We start from the raw sequence: 21,003 nt of genomic DNA, 5'->3' as shown, positions 1-21,003 counted from the left end.
AAACCTGAATCCTCATGGATGTTAGTTGGATTCATTTCCACTGTGCCACAATGGGAAACTCCCAGCTAATGTTTATTAAGCCCAGTAGTATATGAAAGCATTTAAAATCTTTAAAAATCTTTAAAGCAATCTCATAAGAGATACTATTATTATTCACAATTTACAATAGAAAGAAACTAAGGCTCATAGAAATTGAGGAACTTGACCATAGCCAACCAGCTAGTATATAAAAGAGTGTAGATCTGACCACTAGGCTGGACTATTTCAAACCAGCAATGTATTTATAATTTCCTGAGCAACTATCAAGAGGAAGAAAAAGCAAACTAAAAATCATAAGAAATACATTTGCACAAATAACATTATCATCAGAAAGCAGACAGAAGGAACAAAAGACTCAGTCTGAACATGGAGTATTTAAGCCATATGATTTGTGGTTCAGACACTTTTACAACAGAAAGATATTCAACCTATTGGGTAAGGTAAGGCCAAGAATGGTCACAGATACATATATGAAAAGCCAAAAGCAATCAGTAACAAGGTAAGTTTTTTAGACACTGAAGTTTCATAGATCCATGGAGGTCATGTTAAAAACAAAAGCAAACAAACAAAAAAATGAAAAACAAGAACAAAAACAAAAAACAAATAAAAAACCCCCACAAACTACCACCACTGAAACAAGCAAAGCTATCAAGAAGTTAGCAATGTAGCCCTACAAAAGGGACATACATCCTCCTGTAAAATCAGTTACTAGCTTACATAATTTATTAAAGTATTAGGAAGATGCAAGATACAAAAATTGCACCTCTCAAGTTTTTTTGTATAAATCAGTGTTTTACCAGTGATGAATCACCTACAATTACAGGCAGGTTCTCGGCAGAGTGTGAGAATACAACCCAAGTTCTCAGATTCCCACTCTTGAGTGTTTTCTTTCTCTGAGCAGGTTGCCCCTTGTAATTTGGACCTACAGATAGCTTAATGTTTCAGAGGTTGAGCCAAAAAGAACATACAATGATCAAGGGATACTGAAAGCCAGACTTATTAGGAAGAAAGGCATTCACTTTGATTTTTTTTTTTTAAATATTGTTCTTTGTGCTTTTTCTAATATTTGAGGTATTATTATTCAGAACAGGGATTAGCAATGTCTTTTGCTAAGGGCCAAGTAAGAAATGCTTTTGGATCAGGAGCCATACAGTCTCCAGGGCAAGGACTCCTCTCTCCCTTTAGAGATAACACATAAACAAATGGATATCCCAATAAAACTTTATTTACAAAAACAGACTCACAAGCCATAGTTTGCTGAGCTGATTAGGATGTTAAATACTTTAGAAAATAAGGCTAAAATGTCTGTGTCCAAAACAAATAAGTGAAAGCATTATGTAGCAGCTACTTCATGCAAACACTGGCTTAATCCTTTAATGCATGTTAGGAAAAGAACTAGTTGTTACTGAAAAGGCAAAATGATGAAAACTACCAGCCAAATATGGCATAGCCTCAAGGGATTATCATCAGAGTGCTTGTTTCTGAAGGATTCTGCGGCCTCTTACACAGCAGAAATTATGAAAGCAGAGTGTATTCTGGGCAGAAAAGCTGTGCTTAATACAGAGGGAACTGAAATGGAAAACATTTTCTATCATTAGTTGATACAGGGAAAAAATTCCTTTGGATTAAGACAGATCTGGGAGTAAATTCTCATTAGATCACTGACCACCATAAGAAATAGGGGGGGAAAAATGACTTCAATTGTCTGGATCTCCATTCCCACATGTATCAGATGGGAATAAGGGTGATTTTACGAGTGTGTCCATCACATAAACAATAATTTACAAGCCTGGCACACAAAGGTTAGCTCATCATTGAGAGCTATCTTCTCACAATAGGAACATTTTTGCAGTACAGAGGTTAAAAACACAAACTTGGTCCTCACGTCTTTCATACACCACCAAAAAGAACAGTACTACGACCATTACCAACATAAAGGTGGTGATTCAGATGGCATCACACACTGAGGATAAAGCTGCCCATCACCCCCATCCTTGGAAGGCTGTGCTTTCTGACCTATCCTAATAAACAAAGTGGTTTTTGGTACATATCATTCTTTTCATGTTTACCTCCCACTTAACAACAAGTAGGGCCAAGGCAGTGGGAGAAGATATAAGTGTTTAATGCAATCATTTGTAATTTCTCAGAGGCTCAATTGCTTAGAATTTTGAGGATTAAGTAGATACATTGACCTGGTGTCACCAAGCTGCCTAACAGAAAAAAAGAATCTAGCAGTAACAGACTTACTGTTGAACTTTGGCACTCTCTCTACTACACTACCTGGTACTCAGTGGAATAGAAAAAAGTCATGGTCTAAAAAGTGCTCTAGATAATAAACACTAAATCGGGTTTTGGTTTGTTTTGTTGGGTTTTGGTTTGTTTTTGCTTTTTAGGGCTACACCTGCGGCATATGGATGTTCCCAGGCTAGGGGTCGAATCAGAGCTGTAGCTGCTGGCCTCCACCACAGCCACAGGGCATCCTTTACCCACTTAGCAAGGCCAGGGATTGAACCCACATCCTCATGAATACCTGTTGGGTTCGTAACCCACTGAGTCACAATGGGAAATTTCCATATTACATTTTAAAAAGCTATTTTTAGGTTCTGGTATAAAGAGCATCTGGAGTGGTGGCCAGTTGATGGTTGAAAAGAAAAAGGACTGCAATCTCCAAGAAGAAAAAAAAATGTATAGAGTTTGGAAAACAATCAAAATTATAAGTGCTCAACATCATCTGTCGTCACAATATCTATTTCATTTGAAATTTTAAATAATCTGAGAGACCAGGGTAAGATCTTTTGGGTCATCAAGAAGAGTGAGCTTAGTTAACAGACTGACAAAGGAACTCTGATTAAAGGCAGGGAATTTCAGACTGGGACTCCTGAACACAGTGTCTCACCTTCTATGTAAGCCCTGTCTCTTAAGACATAATTTTTTACATTTAATGTCATTATTAATATAAAGCTGTAGCTCTCAAACTTTGGTGTCCATCAGAATTACCTTGTAAAGTTTGTTAAAAATGAAGGTACCCAGGCCTGACCTAGACGAGCTGAATCAGAATCGCTAGCTGGGGGCCTGCATCTCCGTTAGAGCAGCTCAAGGGAGCACATTTTGACTAACAGTAACTAAACATAAAGGGTTCTGAAATCAAATATTAATTATTAATAACCAAGGAAGATGAACACTAGTTCTTAGGAAGACGTAATCCATAATTTCTTTCTCTTTCTTTCTTTTTTTTTTTTGCTTTTTAGGGCCACACCTGAGGCACATGGAAGTTCCCAGGCTAGGAGTCAAATCAGAGCTACAGCTGCTGGCCTACATCACAGCCATAGCAATGCAGGATCCGAGTCTGGTCTGTGATCTACACTGCAGCTCATGGCAATGGCAGATCCTTAACCCACTGAGAGAGAACAGGGGTTCAAGCCGCAACCTCGTGGATCCTAGTCAGGTTCATCAACCATTGAGACACAAAGGGAACTCTCATAATTTCTTTACATTAATAAGACTGCAGTCATCAAACATCATAGCATGTCTACAAATTTTAAAACACACACATACACTTTTTAACGATCTAGGCTTCCCAACCTTCTTCACAAAAACCAGTACAACTCCCTATACATACTTGATCTGCATGGAGCATACTCAACAGTCTTTGTTCCGTCCTGAAGAAAGCAAGTTCCAACAGGCTCTCTCTCCTGTTTCATTTCAGTCCTCCAGTGATATAGCGGAGCACAAGCCTGAAATCAAAGGGGGTTTCATAAAAAATTCTCTGAAAAAATTAGTGTTTCAGACAATCTACATTGCCTCTAATTATAACATTCCTTTATATGCTTTAATAAAAATTAATCAAACCTATCCTCTATCTTAAATTCCTTAACACGGCAGTGGATAAAGATTTTAAAAGTACTCTTCTCACATTCTTCTGAAGGCTGTATTTGTAGTTTAGGTATTTTCTTTTTCCAAAATAGTTATTAGCAAAATTATTATTTTGTGCAGCACCTTTCTTGATGTTATATGCTAAGCAGAAGTCATAGACTCAGTCAACATTTTAACTAAAACACTTTCATGCAAGTAGTATAAAGTTATAAAGCAAACAATTTATCAAGAAGAAAGTAAAAGACTTTGCAGTGCTTATTTTATTACTTTCCAAATAAACTATGACCATTCTGCTTTCGGAGTTATAGATTTCAATACCATGTATAAGTGGCAGAATGCATGTTTTAATAGCATAGTAATGTACCAAAATGTAACAATTCAATTTGCTGGAAAAAAAGTTCCATGAATTTTCAACAATATCCTTTGAGGCAAAATATTTTAACACAAACCCCTGGAAAACACTTGGTTATTTTATATTTACCCTAAAAATTGAAAGTAAAAAAATTACTGTTACTTCTTTATATGTACTTGATGTTCCAAAGTGGAATATTTGTCACTTCTGCTTATTTTTGCTTCTTTGTACCTCTTTCTGACCAGATTATTTGTCACTTCTAGTTATTTTTTTGCCTCCAAGTGCCTCTTTTCGCCACTCTCAACCCTCCTTTCACCTCCAATTGCTAAAATTTGACACAGCATTTAAAGATATGCTGAAATTTCACTTTCTAAACAAATTCTTCCCTATGCCCCACAATCAAATTTTTTAAAAAATACTATGTAGGTAATAAAAACAGGTAAAGGCTCTCTGAAAAAATAAAAGTAGAGGAGTTCTTGTGGCTCTGTGGTAACGAATCCAACTAGTATCCATGAGTACTCAGTTTCAATCCCTAGCCCTGATCAGTGGGTTAAGGATCCGGTGTTGCCATGACCTGTGGTGTAGGCTCAGATGCCGAGTTACTGTGGCTGTGGTGTTGGCTGGCAACTGCAGCTCCAATTTGATCCCTAGCCTGGGAACTTCAATATGCCATGGGTATGGCCCTAAAAAAATAAAAGTAGAGCTGAAATCAGAAAGGCAAGGAGCCAGCTCCAGTGATAAGCAACATGATGAACATAACACAGGCAGCGGGATGAACACTAAGAAACTAACTGAAATGATGTGGCATGGAACGAATAAACAGACTAGCGTAGTTACACATGTAAAGTGGAGTGAGATGAGGCACAGCACCAGTGACTGGAAGATGAAGATGCTTGTAAAAGCCAGGATGAGCATGAAATTTTTATTCTGAAAGTGATGAAAAGCTGCTTGGCTATTTAAATCAGGAAGGTGAAATGTTCTGGTTCACTCTGGCTCTTCAATAAAGGATGGGTTGTACTTGGGGCAAAAGAGCAAGCAGACAGGTTAAAACAGCCACTGCACTGGCCCAAATGAGTAATGCTGGTGTCTTGGTACAGGGTAGGATAGTGGAGATGATGATTTCTTGATGCATGTGGGATATATTCTAAAAACTGAAGGCAGAACTTACAAGGCTTGCTGGTGGCTGGGGTAGAAAATCATGCCTCTAGCTAAGCTGGGAAAATTTCATATGGAAATAGTTATTCTTATAGTTTTTCTTTTATGATGGAGGGTAACAGTTCTGTTTTGTTCCCCATTCATTTCTAGTAATATAGAAGATATCCAAATGGCAATGCCAAATTAGTAGTTTGGAAATATGACTTTAAAGATCCAAGGAGGAGTTCCCTACTGGCTCAGAGGGTTAAGGATCTGGCTTTGTCACTGCTGTGGCTCTGGTTACTGCTGTGGTGCAAGTTTGAACCCTGGCCCAGGAACTTCCACGTGCTAATGACACAGCCAAAAAAGAAAAATGAAGACCCAGAACAAAGCTCAGAGATACTCCACTATTTAGAAACTGAGCAGAAGTGGAGCTATTAATGGAGATTTCAAAGGAGCAACCAGTGAGAAGGGGGAAAACCAGAAAAGTATAGCATCCCAGGAGCCAAGGAAAGAAGAGTATTTCAAAAAGAATGGGTCAACTGACCTTGTTGCATGGTACTTAGAGGGCAAGAAAAATATTCTTGAACTGACACAAGGGTAACCTTGGCCATGTCTACCTGAGCCTGACTGCAAGGGTTGGGAAGAGGATGAGAAGTGAAGAACTGGAGATAGTTACTACAGAAAACACTTTCAACACATCTTTGAAAAGAGGAGCAAAGGAAGGAGACTGTTGCAGAGAAGAAGATGGCAAAAGCAAGGGTGTTTTATTTGTAAGGAAAAGGAAAGGGTGTTTGATTAATCAAAGGCACATAATTATTCCTCAACCTGGCTGGAGAGAAACAAACTGATGGGAACTCTTAAGTGGGGCAGAAAAAGTGGGCAATGTAGGAATGAAGGTGAAAGCAGCAAAAGCCAAGTCTTTGAAGGATAGAGAGATGAATGCCTTAAAAGTGGTAGCCTTTGATCAGAGCTATGTTAATTCATCATACTCTCTGCTCTGGAGTAGTGAATTTTACTACCAGCTTTCAAACATAAAACTTCCTGTGTTGACACATAAATTGACTAAACTTAACCTGTGACTAAATATCCAAAACACTTACCAAAATTTTATCCTGTTTTGACCTCACAGATGCTCCAAACCACTGGTGGGACTTAAACTCCAATGGATCATCCTTGGCATAGTCTCTGTTGCCTTAAAAAAATTAAAAAAATAAAAATGTGAGGAGTGAAAAACAAAACATAAAAACACATACTTTCTTAGTATAATAGAATTTATTTCAACAGCCAGGTTTACAAATAGTGTGCCTTTGATTAAGCAAATATTGCACAGGCTATTTATCTCATATACTTTATACATATTAGGAATTTTCAACTAATCATAAAAACAAAATACAGGGTGACTTAGAAGTGTCTCAGATTTGATATTAACTATATCAATTATCATAATGCAAATGTGAAAAAGTAAGAGTAAGTGGTTTTCCAGTTGCCAAATTATAAGATAATTAACTATTAAACAAATATTTATGATTACCTTCTCAATTTCCAAAATTTCTTTCTGTGGCATAAAGATATTTATGCAAATAGAAGGCAATGAAACACCTTTACAGAACACCAACAGTAAAAGACTAAGCAGAAGACTAAGACCTTGCCAATGACATTATAACACAAAAGTCAGAATCCAGGAGATATGATTTGGCTGGCAGGAAAAAGAATTAGATTTGGCATACTACATGTAAACATTTATTTTTCAGCCTATATTATTGAGAAAATTATTTTCAGTGTACCAGTTATTCATATAAAGCCCTGTATATTAAAAAAAAAAAAGATGAAAATATTTTCCATGAGAAAGTTCTTGATCTGGTCAATGAAAAAATTACCAAAATATATGCATAAAGTCTTTTGAGATGGAGAGACTTTTTTTTTTTTTGGGCACACATGCAGCATGTGTAAATTCCCCAGCCAGGGATCGAACCAACACCACAGCTGCAACCCAAGCCACTGCAATGATGCCAGATCCTTAACTCACTGTACCACAAAAGAATTCCATTTTCTTTGGGGGGGAGGGGAGAGACAATTTTTAAAGTCTGATCTGTTCCTCTTAAAAATCTGTCTATAATAGTCATTCCTTATAAACAACTATATTGGACAAATACATCAGGCAAGTGTTTTAAGAATTTTAAGAATGTCAGCATTCCCATTGTGGCTCAGTGGGTTAAGAACCAGACAGTCTCTGTGAGGATGCAGGTTCAATCTCTGGCCTCACTCAGTGGGTTAAGGAGCTGTGGTGTAGATCACAGAAGCAGCTTTGACCTGATGTTGCAGTGGCTGTGGCATAGGCCTGCAGCAGCAGCTCTGATTCAACCCCTAATCTGGAGCTTCCATATACTGCAGGTACAGCCATAAACAGGAAAAAAAAAAAAAAAAGAATGCCAGCCAACATGTAAATATCATCAAAACATTTGGTTAAAATCTGCTCCCTAAACCTTACCCATCTAACTAACATAGAGTTTATGGGTTATTCAATTCCATTCTAAAGACTTAAGACCAACTGGGGAGTCATAAATAATTAATGAGCATTTCAATGATGCCAGATGTTTATAGGCAAGGTGAAGGGTATGACACTGTTCACGGTACTATTCCTTGAAGTTTTTCATTGATTTGAAAAAAAGTTTAATATGTCAATCTCCAAAAGCCTCTATCTGTAGTCTAAACACCACTGTTCTTTCTCAGGGGTCACAAAGGTACCTTTTTAATAGTAAAGGGAAAAAAAAAACAGGCTATGAATTCTCCATATTTTAAATAGTAATGGGGAAAGGAGGAATGAACTAGCTAGTCCATGCTTTTTACCATGTAAACCAAAGTTTCCCAGCAGTGGTTGACTTGCCTTTGAAGACTATGTTCACGTGCTGTTCCCACTGGAAACAATACACAACAGTGACCTACAGACTACCAAACAGTCCACATGCTCCCTTCCATTCCCATTATCTGAGCATTAAGTTAAAGTCACACAGCACATTCTTGTCAATAAGCTAAGAGCAGAAGTGGCATGTATCCCTTCCAATTCAAGTCAGTTAAGCTTGCATTTCATCACGGAAATGCAAATCAAAACCACAAGAAGATAGCATCTCATACCAATTTAAAAGGCTATTATCAGAAGATATGGAGAAAAGGGAGCATTCATATACTATTGGCTGGCAATGAAAATTGGTACAGCAATTATGGAAAACAGCATGTGGGCTATCCAAGAAATTAAACATAGAGTCATTGTGTTATCTAGCAATCCCACTTCTGGGTATATATTTAAAGGAAATGATGCCACTATCTTGAAGAGATATCTGTACTCCTACGTTCACTGCAGCATTATTCACAACAGTCAAGACATGCAAGCAGCCTTAGTGTCTATGGTCTAATGAATAAAAAAGAAAATGTGGTGTAAATAAAATGGGATATTATTCAGCCTTAAAAAAAAGTACGAAATCCTGCCATGTGCAACAACATGGATGGATCTAGAAGACATTAGGCAATGTGAAATAAGCCAGACACAGAAAGACAAACATTCAATCATATCACTTATAAGTGAAAATCTCAAACAACAATGCATTAAAAAAAAAAAAAAAAAAAAAAAAACAGGCTATGAATTCTCCGTATTTTCTCTCTTCCATCCATGAGGTTAGAAGACTAAATGGTGTGGAATCCCTTGCCGGAAGCAGCCTCAGTTCAAATTTCTAAAACACCAAGAACAGCCAAATAACCCACACAAGATGATGGCATAAATAAGAAATTATCCGCTTTTTTAAGTGAGTGAGATTTGGGGATTCGTTTGTTTTACAAAACATGTTGTTACTGCATTATAGCCTAGCACACTTTGAATAACATATATTCTAAAAACAAAATGCTATTTCCAAAAGACCCTGACCTACAACTACAAAGAGGCTAATCCCTTGGAAGAATTGGATTCAATTAATTTTTTTTCAAGGATTTTAGCCATAACATGTACAGTTACAAGTTATTTAATAGGATTCTTTTAAAAGTTCCAGTGCAAGCTAACTGTGCTCTCTCACTGTGTTGCTGGCTTTCTATTCTATTCCTTTCTACAAAGGAAATAAAGACATTTTTTCTCCCTTACATTAGTGAAACAGGAGAAACACAGTATGACAGTGAAACAGCTGGTGCTTAGAGGGATTCACTTCTATTCATTGTCCCTTGAGACCATAAGCATCATGATAAACTCAGGTAAGCTTCCTGAGGGAACTGGCTTTATGAGCTGATGTATCTGAACAAAAAGTACAGCATTTTCACAACTGCTGCCTCCTACTTCTGCTTTCATTTAAACAGTTTTTTCAGCAAGACCTTAAAAATACTCAAGAAGAAGCATAACTGTTCTATGTCAGAGGAAATCTTCCATGAACAGAAGTGCCACATTAGAGACTAATTCAAATTAAGGCTCCACATAATTCTCATACTCTCTAAAACTTCAAAAAAAAAAAAAAAATGCAGACCCAACATCAGTATATTCTTGCTGATATACGTATTCCTGCCCACAAGACACCTGGTATAGCTTCTTCAAAATGTCAGTGTCATGAAAGACAACAAAGTAAGATTCAAGATTAAAAGAGAACAATGAGACATAGCAACCCACTGCAAGATGTGATCCTTGATTAAATCTTGTATCTGAAGAAATTTTTTCAAGTTACAAAGGACTTTTTTAGATAACAGTATGTGATAAGGACATATACCTAGTGTGTGATGATAGTATCATGGTTCTCTCAAGCAAGGTTCTAGTTATGAGGAGACATCTGCTGAAGTATTTAGGGGTAAAGTTTCACAACGTTCACAACAATACTTGAATCTAGGTGAAAGGTACTTTGCTCATTGTATTACAGTTTCTAATTGTCTGTAAGTTTAAAATTTTTCAAAATAAAAATGCAGCAATCAACAAGTACCCATTGTATACACCATACAGCCAACAACAGGTAATCTCTACTTCTCTTTATTTGAACTTTTTATTAAATTTACTCTAAAAACAATTACTAAAAATATTACAAAATAAAAACATAAAATAAACCTACATGTAAGGTCGAGTCTAAATTCCACAATCCCAACACAAGGAAACATTTTTGTGCCTATCCTAAAGACGTTTTCAGTAATACACACATATCTTTTTTTATGTAAAATAGATACTTTAAGCCAATATTAAAAAAAAACATTCGGAGCTCCCATCGTGGCACAGCGGAAACGAATCCAACTAGGAACCATGAGGCTGAGTGTTTGATCCCTGGCCTCGTTCAGTGGGCTAAAGATCCAGCGTTGCCGTGAGCTGTGGTGTAGGTCGCAGATGCCGCTCGGATCTGGTGTCTCTGTGGCTGTGGTATAGGCCGGCAGCTGTAGCTCCAATTAAACCCCTAGCCTGGGAACCTCCATACACCACAGCTGCGGCCCTAAAAAGCGAAAAAGAAAAAGAAAAAGAAAAAATTCAAGTTATTATTATATATAAATGTATATACCTTTTCCCCTCTAAAAATATCTCAAAAAAGTAGGCCTACAGCACCATTTCCATTGTTGCGTAGTACATTATACAGCTGTACAGCAGTTACTTAATCCCCTGTATCTCCTTCAGTTTCAAGTTTAGAAATATTTCTATTTTAAGAGACTTACGGATTTGCTCGAAGTCACATCTACTTCTTCTTCCATATATATAAAAAGCTCAGCATAAGCTATCTAAGAATGAGCTCATTGCTAAATCAAGATGATGAACCTTCTAGAAAACGGTGTGTAATACAGAATATTATTCTAATGGATAAACTTTTATCGAGGTTCCCAAATACACTTATTTTTATTTGTAAGAATTCCTTACCCTGAATCCCCAGTGCCTGATACAAGACCTGCTCATTCCCATCTGTAAGCCTTTGTACCCAAGAGCCTCTGGAAACCTTATTCCTTCCATGTTTGATTCAAACCCTAACTGAAAATTCCGTTGTAGTTGTCCATGACCATAACACATGATGAAATGGTCATCTTCCCCTGAAGAAAATACCTGACACAAGAGACAGTCCAGGAAATGAGTAATTACGGTGACACAATGGTAGAGAAGTGTCTAAGGAGGAAGGAGTACCTGGAAAAGCAGGGCAAAGTACAAGGGAGGGAATACTTTCTGGGTCAAGAGAAAATTCTGTGCAAGAGAAACAAAAGAGCGGATGTTCTTTAGAGACTTGTGAGCTGGCCGGGATGGCGGGGGCGGGGGCAAGAGCTTTCATGCCACCTGAAGAGTAAGCTTCATCAGGTTTTTGAATCGCCCTCTATACTAAGCAATTTTTCTTTAATTATATTCTTGAAAGACGGAAGATAAGTGTCCTCTTTGTAAAATGTCATTCAATTCTCTTCCAACTACTACAAAAAGCTGCCTCCATAGATTTTTTTTTTTTCCTAAACAAATAGAGTTTTCTAAATTTGTATGTGGTAGCACAGGACATTGCTATACATTGTCAAGTAGTATTTGATTCTCATCGCCCCCACGTTCTATTTCCTATTTTTTTAAAAACATCAAAAACATCTCCTACCATTATGATTACAGGTTTTTGGCCTTTGTGGACATCAAGTTTAGCTTAAGCTAAGAACTCTCAAAATAAGTAGAAATTTACATTATATTTTGGCTTTATTTTTATCAAGTATTATGGAACACAGATGTCCATTGTTTTGTCCAATATGGCAAGCAATTTACCCACAGTATTTAAGAAGAATGAAGGAGCACCAGTCAAAGGTGAAAAAGCAGCAGGCAACAGGGCTCTTTTTCATTAAAAAGTACATTTGAGGGAGATCCCTGGTGGCTGAGCAGGTTAAGGATCCAACATTGTCACTGCTGTGACCTGTGACAAAGGTTCAATCCCTGACCTGGGAACTTCTGCATGCCATGGGGGCAGCCAAAAAAAAAAGTGCATTTGAAAAATCTGGAGCTTAACTAAAACTTAAATATGCCCCAAGACAACAGCCATGTCTTAAAGCACCATGAGATTAAATGTGTTTTTAATTACACTACCAAACAAAAGAAGCCAAATATATGCTGCTATAATGCACTGGTATACACTGGCATTCAAAACTCAGTCAACAGTTTTCCAAAAACTATGTCACCCATTGCTTTGAATGCTTTCAGCTTCGACAGGGTCACAACCTCAAATTACCATCTTTTCAAGAAGTTTGCTCAATGGGAAGTTCTTCTTTACCAATCAGAACTTTTGTTTCCAGAGACCAAGTCTTAAAATAGCCATTTCAACCTTAGGCAGAAGTTTCACTGAGAGGAAGTGTGAATAGAAGTGGGTGGGGAGAAAGAAAAAAGGAAAGCCTGCTCTCCAAACACATTGACAAGAAGTTCATTCATGACCTGGCTGAAACTGGCAGCTAATCCAGGGCGCATGAGGGAAGTAAATATTTTGAGTCACAGCCTTAAGTCACTATTTCTAGTGATGCCAGAACTACAAGGCTGCTTGGACTGACCATGCCACCAAGCTTGAAAGGGAAATCGAATATAGACAACTGCAGAAATTCCAGTGCTACAAGAAATGCTTCAGTCAAGAAAGAACAATAGTTTCTGTCCATAATTCTGTGAAACACCTTGGAATATTAGCTCTGGTCTCCTGACTAAATTAAAGGGGAAAGAGTATCTCACACAAGGGCAAAAATGAGAAGAAACTGCCCTGTATTGTGTAAATTAACAGAAGCCTCTATATTATCACTTTCAAAAATTCATAGAGGAACATGTTGCTAGAGAAACTTGAAGTTAATTAGCAAGTACACCAAAGACTTGAAAGTGTAATGTCTATTTTTGTCAGCTTTAAAATTTGCCAGTTGTGCTTTATCAAACTCCCAGGGTTGAAGACTTCAGGACAGAAGCATACTGAACAACAAAAACTGTCATAGTTTTAGGTTCTGCCCCCTGATCAGTAGCCAGCTCTTCTCATTTTTTTCTCATTTCCTCTGAGTGTGTGAAAAGACACTGTAGAACATTCAACATACTGGAGAATTACAGAGGATGCTTATTTTCAAGACGAAATTACTTTACCACCTAAAGGCAGATTTTTTTTTTTTTTTTTGGTTCTCCTTTCCATGCCTAAAGAACATCCTTTGGAGCAACAAGATTATGTCACCTTTTCTGAAGAGGCCAAAGGTAAGAAGAATGTCAAAACATTAGAAAAGCAAGACAGTAAACTTCTGTTTGGAAATTACCTGTGTACTTAGTCATTCAGTTCCTATTTGTTACTTTATGAATAATGAAATACTGTAGGTTCTCAGCTTATTTTTGCCCCCAAAGTGACCATTAAAACAATGTACAGTATGGTGTATAATTAATAATACTGTATTGCATATCTGAAAGTTGCTAAGAGAAGAGATCTCAAAAGTTCTCATCACAAGAAAAAAAAAAATATTTTGTGGAGCAACACTTGGTGGTGGGCATCTCTGCAGCACCAGGATGCAGGCTCGATCCCCAGCCCAGTTGAAGGATCTGGTGTTGCTATAGCTGTGAAGTAGGTCACAACTCCAGCTGGGATCTTATCCCTGGCCTGGAACTCCATATGACAAGGAGTAGTAAAAAAAGGAAAAAAAATAAAAAATATTTTGTAATTATATATGATGACAGATGTTAATTAGGCTTATTGTGGTCATCATTTTGCAATATATACAAACACTGAATCATTACGTTGTATACTTGAAATTAATATGCCAATTATACCTCAATTAAAAAAAAACAATGCCACACTACATTCATCCTTTAATAAAACAGACAATTTGCAGGCTTCTTTTTGTGTCTGTCTTTTAGGGCCACAACTGTGGCATATGGAAGTTCCCAGCTAGGGGTCGAATTGGAGCTGTAGCTACAAGCTTACACCGCAACCACAGCAGTGCTAGATCTGAGCCACATCTGCAGCCTACACCACAGCTCACAGCAACACCAGATCCTTAACCCACTGATCAAAGATAAGGACTGAACCCATATCCTCATGGATAATAGTTGGGTTTGTTACCACTGAGCCACGATGGGAATTCCTACAGGCTTCTTCAAGCAGCTTTTTATCTCAAACATCACTTTTACTCAGTCGCATTTCCTAGAACAAATTTTCCTGAAAGAAAATATCTCCTAATATGGCTTACTTATTTATGTGAAAATTAACAGGTGAGAGGAAGAAATCTCTTTGACCACTTATTTAAATAAATCAATCATGGGTACCTCCTATGTCTAAATGCATAGAATATAGCTGTTAAATGAAACAGATAAGGTCCCTGCTTTCAAGGGAGAGAAATAATAAATAATCATGTAAGACATCTTCAGAGAGTTATAAATACTACAAAAAAAATGAGAGAAAATGAGGAAGTAGACAGCTGCTGGTGTCATGTATTTGTAACTTAATGCTACTGTGAAATAATGTGTTTCACTGATTCAGAGCTGCAAATATTCAGACAGCAACATCTTCAAAATATGAATGTGTCTTATAGTCAATGGTGACAGAATTATAATTAACAGTATTTTAGTAGTACGTAAATAGCACATTTTAACATCAATGACGGTGCAAATGGGGAGTGGCTGACAATGAACATAGAGTTTCTTTTTAGAGGGTAAAAGAAATGCTCTGGAATTACATTATAATGGTATCTGCAAAACTATAAATATGTACCCTGAAAATACGTGAATTTTATGATAAATTATATCTCAATAAAACTTTTTAAAAATGACAAACTCGTTGGGTAGAAAGGTAGCTGCCACATAAAATAGGTGAATTTTATGATAAATTATATCTCAATAAGACTTTCTAAAAATGAAAAACTCGTTGGGTAGAAAGGTAGAAGTGTACATATATAATACTTTTCCAAAAGCAACAAAAAATAAACAGCATCAGTAGGTAAACAGACTAAGAATATCAACAGACAATACAAAACAAAAACAACACAGAGCCAATAAACATATAAGAAATTATTTAATCTCACTAGAAATCAGAAATGCATTTTAAAACAAGGTAAATTTCACCTGCCAGACTAAGAAAGATTATATCAAATGTGCTTCAAAGATAGGTCACATCAGAGTTTCCCGTTGTGGCTCAGCAGTAATGAACCGACTAGAACCCACAAGGATGCAGGTTCAATCCTGCATCCCCTGCACTGGGCCTTGCTCAGTGGGTTAGAGGATCTGGCATTGCTGTGAACGGCAGTGTAGGTTGCAGATGTGGCTCAAATCCTGCATTGCTGAGGCTATGGCGTAGGCGGACAGCTACAGCTTAGATTCAACCTCTAGCCTGGGAACTTCCATATGCTGCCGTTGCAGCCCTAAAGAAAAAAAAAAAGAAAAAGATTATAAGATAGACTCTATCAACGTTTTCCTGCTTTGCAAATATATACCCAATGTGTGTTAAAAAACACATCCCTGGGAGTTCCCGTCATGGCGCAGTGGTTAACGGAACCATGAGGTTGCGGGTTCGGTCCCTGCCCTTGCTCAGTGGGTTAACGATCCGGCGTTGCCGTGAGCTGTGGTGTAGGTTGCAGACGCGGCTCGGATCCCGCGTTGCTGTGGCTCTGGTGTAGGCCGGTGGCTACAGCTCCGATTGGACCCCTAGCCTGGGAACCTCCATATGCCACGGGAGTGGCCCAAGAAATAGCAACAACAATAACAACAACAAAAAAAAGACAAAAAAAAAAAAAACAAAACACATCCCTTTGACTTCTAAATTTCATTTTTAGACATTAATCTTAAATAATTTAAAATATGAAAACAAAGACTTAAACATGCTCAAAGCATTGTTATAATTTTTTTAAAAAGCAGCAAAAAACCTATCTCCAACACAACAGGAGATAAATTGAATAAATTATAATTTTACATATTTATACACACATAGACACACACATAGACACAGTATTACAAAGGCTACAAGGTACATACATAAACATGTTATACACATATATCCAATTATATCCTATGGCCACTGATTTCTTGGGTGGTGGAATTTGGGAGATTTTTACTTTCTTTTTCCTCCTCAGAGTTTTCTCATTTTTTCAATCAATGAATGTGAGTTATTCATACGTTTTAAAAAAGGTGAAAAGAAATGTGGATGTGTATCCAATAATCTTCACATCCAGCTTAGGCGCTTCCACAACACCTCTTAATTAACTGTATGTTTACATTTTCATCTCCCACACACAAAGGAGTTGTAGTTCATGAAATTCAAGAACATTTAAATTGAGCAAGCTTTTTCTTTAGCAATTTTTTTTTTTTTTTTTTTTTTTGGTCTTTTTGCCTTTTCTAGGGCCGCTCCCGCAACACATGGAGTTCCCAGGCTAGGGGTCTAATCGGAGCTGTAGCCACAGGCCTACACCAGAGCCACAGCAACTCGGGATCCAAGCCGCGTCTGCAACCTACACCACAGCTTGTGGCAATGCCGGATCCTTAACCCACTGAGCAAGGCCAGGGATCGAACTGGCAACCTCATGGTTCCTAGTTGGATTCATTAACCACTGAGCCACGACGGGAACTCCATTCAGCAAAATTTTTATAAGAATTATTCTTCTATACTCAATACACCTTATGTTTTCTCATACTCAAACTACTATAGTAGAATACTGGGAAAAATAATTCATTAAAAAAAAAATCACAATTCCAGATACTACTAAAGATCAAAATGGAGGTTAATAACCTCTTTGACTTAATGAGAAAATAGCTTCTTAATTTAAGAAACTCTAAAAGACAGTATGTAGTGGTTAGATAGTAGTATTAATCAAAGGATGATTTGCTTTATAAACTTTAAAGTGTCTTTAAAGGTTTCTAGAAGCATATTTGTATTGACTTAAAGTGACAAAAGATAAAGGTCTCTAAATCTAGTGTTTGGGGGCCACGGACTACTGAAAAACTAATCATTTGTGAACATAAAAATAAGTTCTGAAATCACAATCTATGAACACAAGAGAGTGATAATAATTTACACAAAGCTATCTGGAAACATCTTTTATATGAAATTGATATAACTGTTTTTCAAAAGCAAATAAGAAGAGTCAGAAAGGTAGAGCCGGAAGAAAACATAATGAAGTTCATTTTGCTGGGGATTGGTGTTTATTTATTTATTGAGTTTTTACTACCATGGGGAACAGAGAATCAAAATCTCCCTTTTTTTCTATGAGCAATTCTGATGCTTCTAATGGAGCCAAAGCAAAGAATACAGGCCCTTTGAAAGCACCCAAAGCTCTATCAATGCTGGTTTGTTTCCTCCTAGTGATGAGAAGGAAATGATCCTGACAGCATCTAACATTTTAAAACAAAAACTCTTTACTAAAAATTTAAAAAAGAAAAAAGCCAAGTCAATGTTAAGTCCTACAGTAACGAGTATGAGTCAGGTCAAAGTGGGCCGGAAGACGATGGCCTTCAAAGGAGCATGTGAACTCAGTTCTGGTAAAGCATTTAAAGCATTAACATACCAACTAACTGCAATTAGTCAACTAGGAATAAAGGATATGGATTAAAGGATTTCTAGGTTGCCTGCCAGCTCTCCGCTGTATAATTCTGTATCAGGGGATGACAGATTATATCAAGAGAAACAGTTTAATTTAAAAATGTATATATATATATATGGAGTTCCCTGGTGGCCTAGTGGTTAAGGATTCAGCATTGTCACTGCTGTGGCTCAGGTTTGATTCCTGGCCTGGGAACTTCCTCATGCCATGGGTGCAGCCAAAACAAACAAACAATCCCCAAAAAAATCAGATATGTATATATAATATCTACATATATAAACCCTTAATATAAATTTATTTTATATTAACAAGGGAAGAGAGGCTATTTTTCTCTGTGTTTTCAACTGTAAACAGGACTGCTGCAACCAGGACAGACACCTAGACATAACTGAAATATAGAAAAATCACCAAGCAGACAGTTTTTCAGTTGGCCTGATAGTTTTGATTGCAGTGAGTTGAAAACTGTATGGCACAGAGGCCAGAGAGCTGCTACGTTTTCTATTTTCTATTAAATACAGAACATAGTAAAATCCAGAAAATACTCCACAGCATTTTTCTTGACCAGAAAATTGGCATGGCCGGGATTTGCCCACAGCCTACAGCCAAGCCCTTCTGGGAACAAGCAGTACATGTTCCAGCAAGTCGTTTGGGTGGACAGGGCAGTAATGGGACTTCTGGCCCCCCCTGGGACAGATATTGGTGGGGAGAGGTAACATCCATTCACTGAATTTGGAACATAAACCTTGGAGCTTCTCCTTTTATTAAGGGATGCATTTAACATCCATGCAGGCAAGCCCATATTTCTAAACAAACAGACTTGGATGATGCCAGGTGCTACATGTTCTTCTCTGTCTGGGTACACCGACAGTCTCTCTTTTGGGCAAAAACTTACCATTGAGTAAACTGGGCAATGGTCAGTCTGTTTGTAACATCTGCTTCCTAACAGGAAAGCATGTTGCAAAAAAAAAGGATTTTCCTAAATGTCACCACAGCAGAGGTTACAACATAAACCAACATCTAATCCACTTAAGAATATCCACAATTATCTTCATTTTTTTTTTCCTTTTCCATAATCATCACTTCCCCACAGCTGTAGCATGGGCATGATACAAATCATCTTCTCTTCATTTGTACACTGCTGCATCATTTATGAAGTCCCTTCATAACATCCTCTCATTTGATCCACAAGACAATCTTGAAAGGTAGGTATTATGTTTATTTGATAAATAAGAAAAATTGAGGCTGGCAAACTGAAACTACTTGCACAAAGTCACATCTAATGAGTGTCAGAGTCTGAATCTGAGCTTACACTTTCTAATTTGCATTCCCCATAACCAAAGAAAAAGAATAAGAGAACAAGGCAGATTTATATAAGCGATAGTTGTGGCCTAAAGTAGCTTACAGTATAACCAATATCAAGGTATTTTTTTTATCAAAGTATAGTTGATTTACAAAATTGTATTAATTTCTGCCATACAACAAAGTGATTCAGTTATATATACATTCTTTGTCAGATTCTTTTCCATTACAATTTATCACAGGATATTGAATATAGTTCCCTGTGCTATACTGTAGGACCTTTTTGTTTAATCCCTTCCGTCTGTAATAGTTTGCATCTACTAACCCCAAAGTACCAGTACATACCTCCCCCACCCCCTTTCCCCTCGGCAATCACAGAGTGTTTTAAAGGGCACTGTAGTAATGGAATACTGCCTCCCACTTTGTCACCTAAAGATGTCTAAAAGTCCTAATCCTGGGAAATTTACATGGCAAAAGGGACCTTGCAGGTGTAATTAAATTAAAGGCCTTGTGGAGTTCCCCTTGTAGCTCAGTGGTAATGAACCTGACTAGTAACCATGAGCATGTGGGTTCAGATCCCTGGACTCACTCAGTGGGTTAAGGATCCAGCATTGCCGTGAGCTGTGGTGTAGGTTGCAGATGTGTCTCAGATCCCCCTTTGCTGTGGCTATGCTGTAGGCCGGCAGCTGCAGCTCTGATCCAACCCATAACCTGGAAACTTCCATACACTGCAGGTACAGCCATAAAAATAAATAAATAATAAACTAAAGGCCTTGAATGGAAGATTACTCTATATTATCTTGGTGGGCCTGATGTAATCACAATCTCGGGATGGGGGGCAGAAGAGTCAATTTCAGAGTGATGTAGCCTGAGAAAGACTTGATCTGCCACTGCTGGCTTTTAAGATAGAGGAAGGTGTTGCAAGCCAAGGAAGGTAGATGATCTCTAGAGGCTGGAGATTCTTCCCTAGAGCCTCCAAAACAAATGCAGCACTGCAGACATCTTGGTTTTGGCCCATTGAGATCCATTTGGACATCTGACCTCCATAACTGAATATAACAAGTTGGCGTTATTTTTAAGCCTCCAAGTTTATAGTAACTTATTATGACAGCAATAAGAAACTAATTCAGGCAACGAAGACAAAATTGAGGTAACAGACTACCCCTAATCTGCTACATAAATATTCTTGATATTGTTTTGCATGCCAACATAATTCAGTTTTAGAATTTTACTTCCTCAAATACAGAGATCAGTAATCCTTAAACCAAAGCAGCTTTGCTTAAGTTCTACTTTTCCATGTCCAGATTCAGATAAATTGTGTTTTCTACATAACAATTACCTTTTTTTTTTTAAAGAGATAGGAGAATAAGATGTGCAAACTACCATGAAATGAAATAAGCTACAAGGATTATACAGGGAATACTCCCAATATTTTATAACTATAAATGGAGTATAATCTATAAAAGTTGTGGATCACTATATTATATATCTGAAACATAGATAATATTGTAAATCAACTACATACCTCAATAAAAAAAATCATCTCAGAGTAAAAAAAACATCATAGTGACCAAAACTACCTTTTTTTAAAAAATTTAATTTTATTACAGTATAGTTGACTTAATAATGTTGTATTAGTTTCAGGTATACCAAAATGACCTTTTAATTTGCAACAATTCAACAATGTTCCAAAGTGCATATTATTCTGTCAATTTACGGAAAAATCAGTTTTTAGCCATTATGCAAACCTTAGTCAAAACCTACAAATCTTGTGGAGTCATGGACACTAGTCAGGTTCGTTAACATAAGAAAACAGGGAGTTC

The 21,003-nt window shown here is 37.2% G+C and overlaps 1 protein-coding gene across 2 annotated transcripts in view; it reads right to left on the bottom strand.

Moving 5' to 3' along the window:
* The window catches only part of ITGAV (integrin subunit alpha V), a 107,467-nt gene that overhangs the window by 59,535 nt on the left and 26,929 nt on the right, over window positions 1-21,003 (bottom strand). For both annotated transcript variants that reach the window (NM_001083932.2, NM_001444363.1), the window contains 2 exon segments: window positions 3,659-3,773; window positions 6,502-6,593. In NM_001083932.2, the coding sequence (NP_001077401.1) occupies window positions 3,659-3,773; window positions 6,502-6,593 (207 nt within the window).

This window comes from Sus scrofa, chromosome 15, assembly GCF_054392235.1.
Source record: "Sus scrofa isolate SSC_HxYL_T2T_F1_AM1 chromosome 15, Sscrofa_HxYL_maternal_Yorkshire_Landrace_v2.0, whole genome shotgun sequence".
Classification (NCBI taxonomy): Eukaryota; Metazoa; Chordata; class Mammalia; order Artiodactyla; family Suidae; genus Sus; species Sus scrofa.
This window is presented reverse-complemented; position numbering and strand designations above follow the sequence as displayed.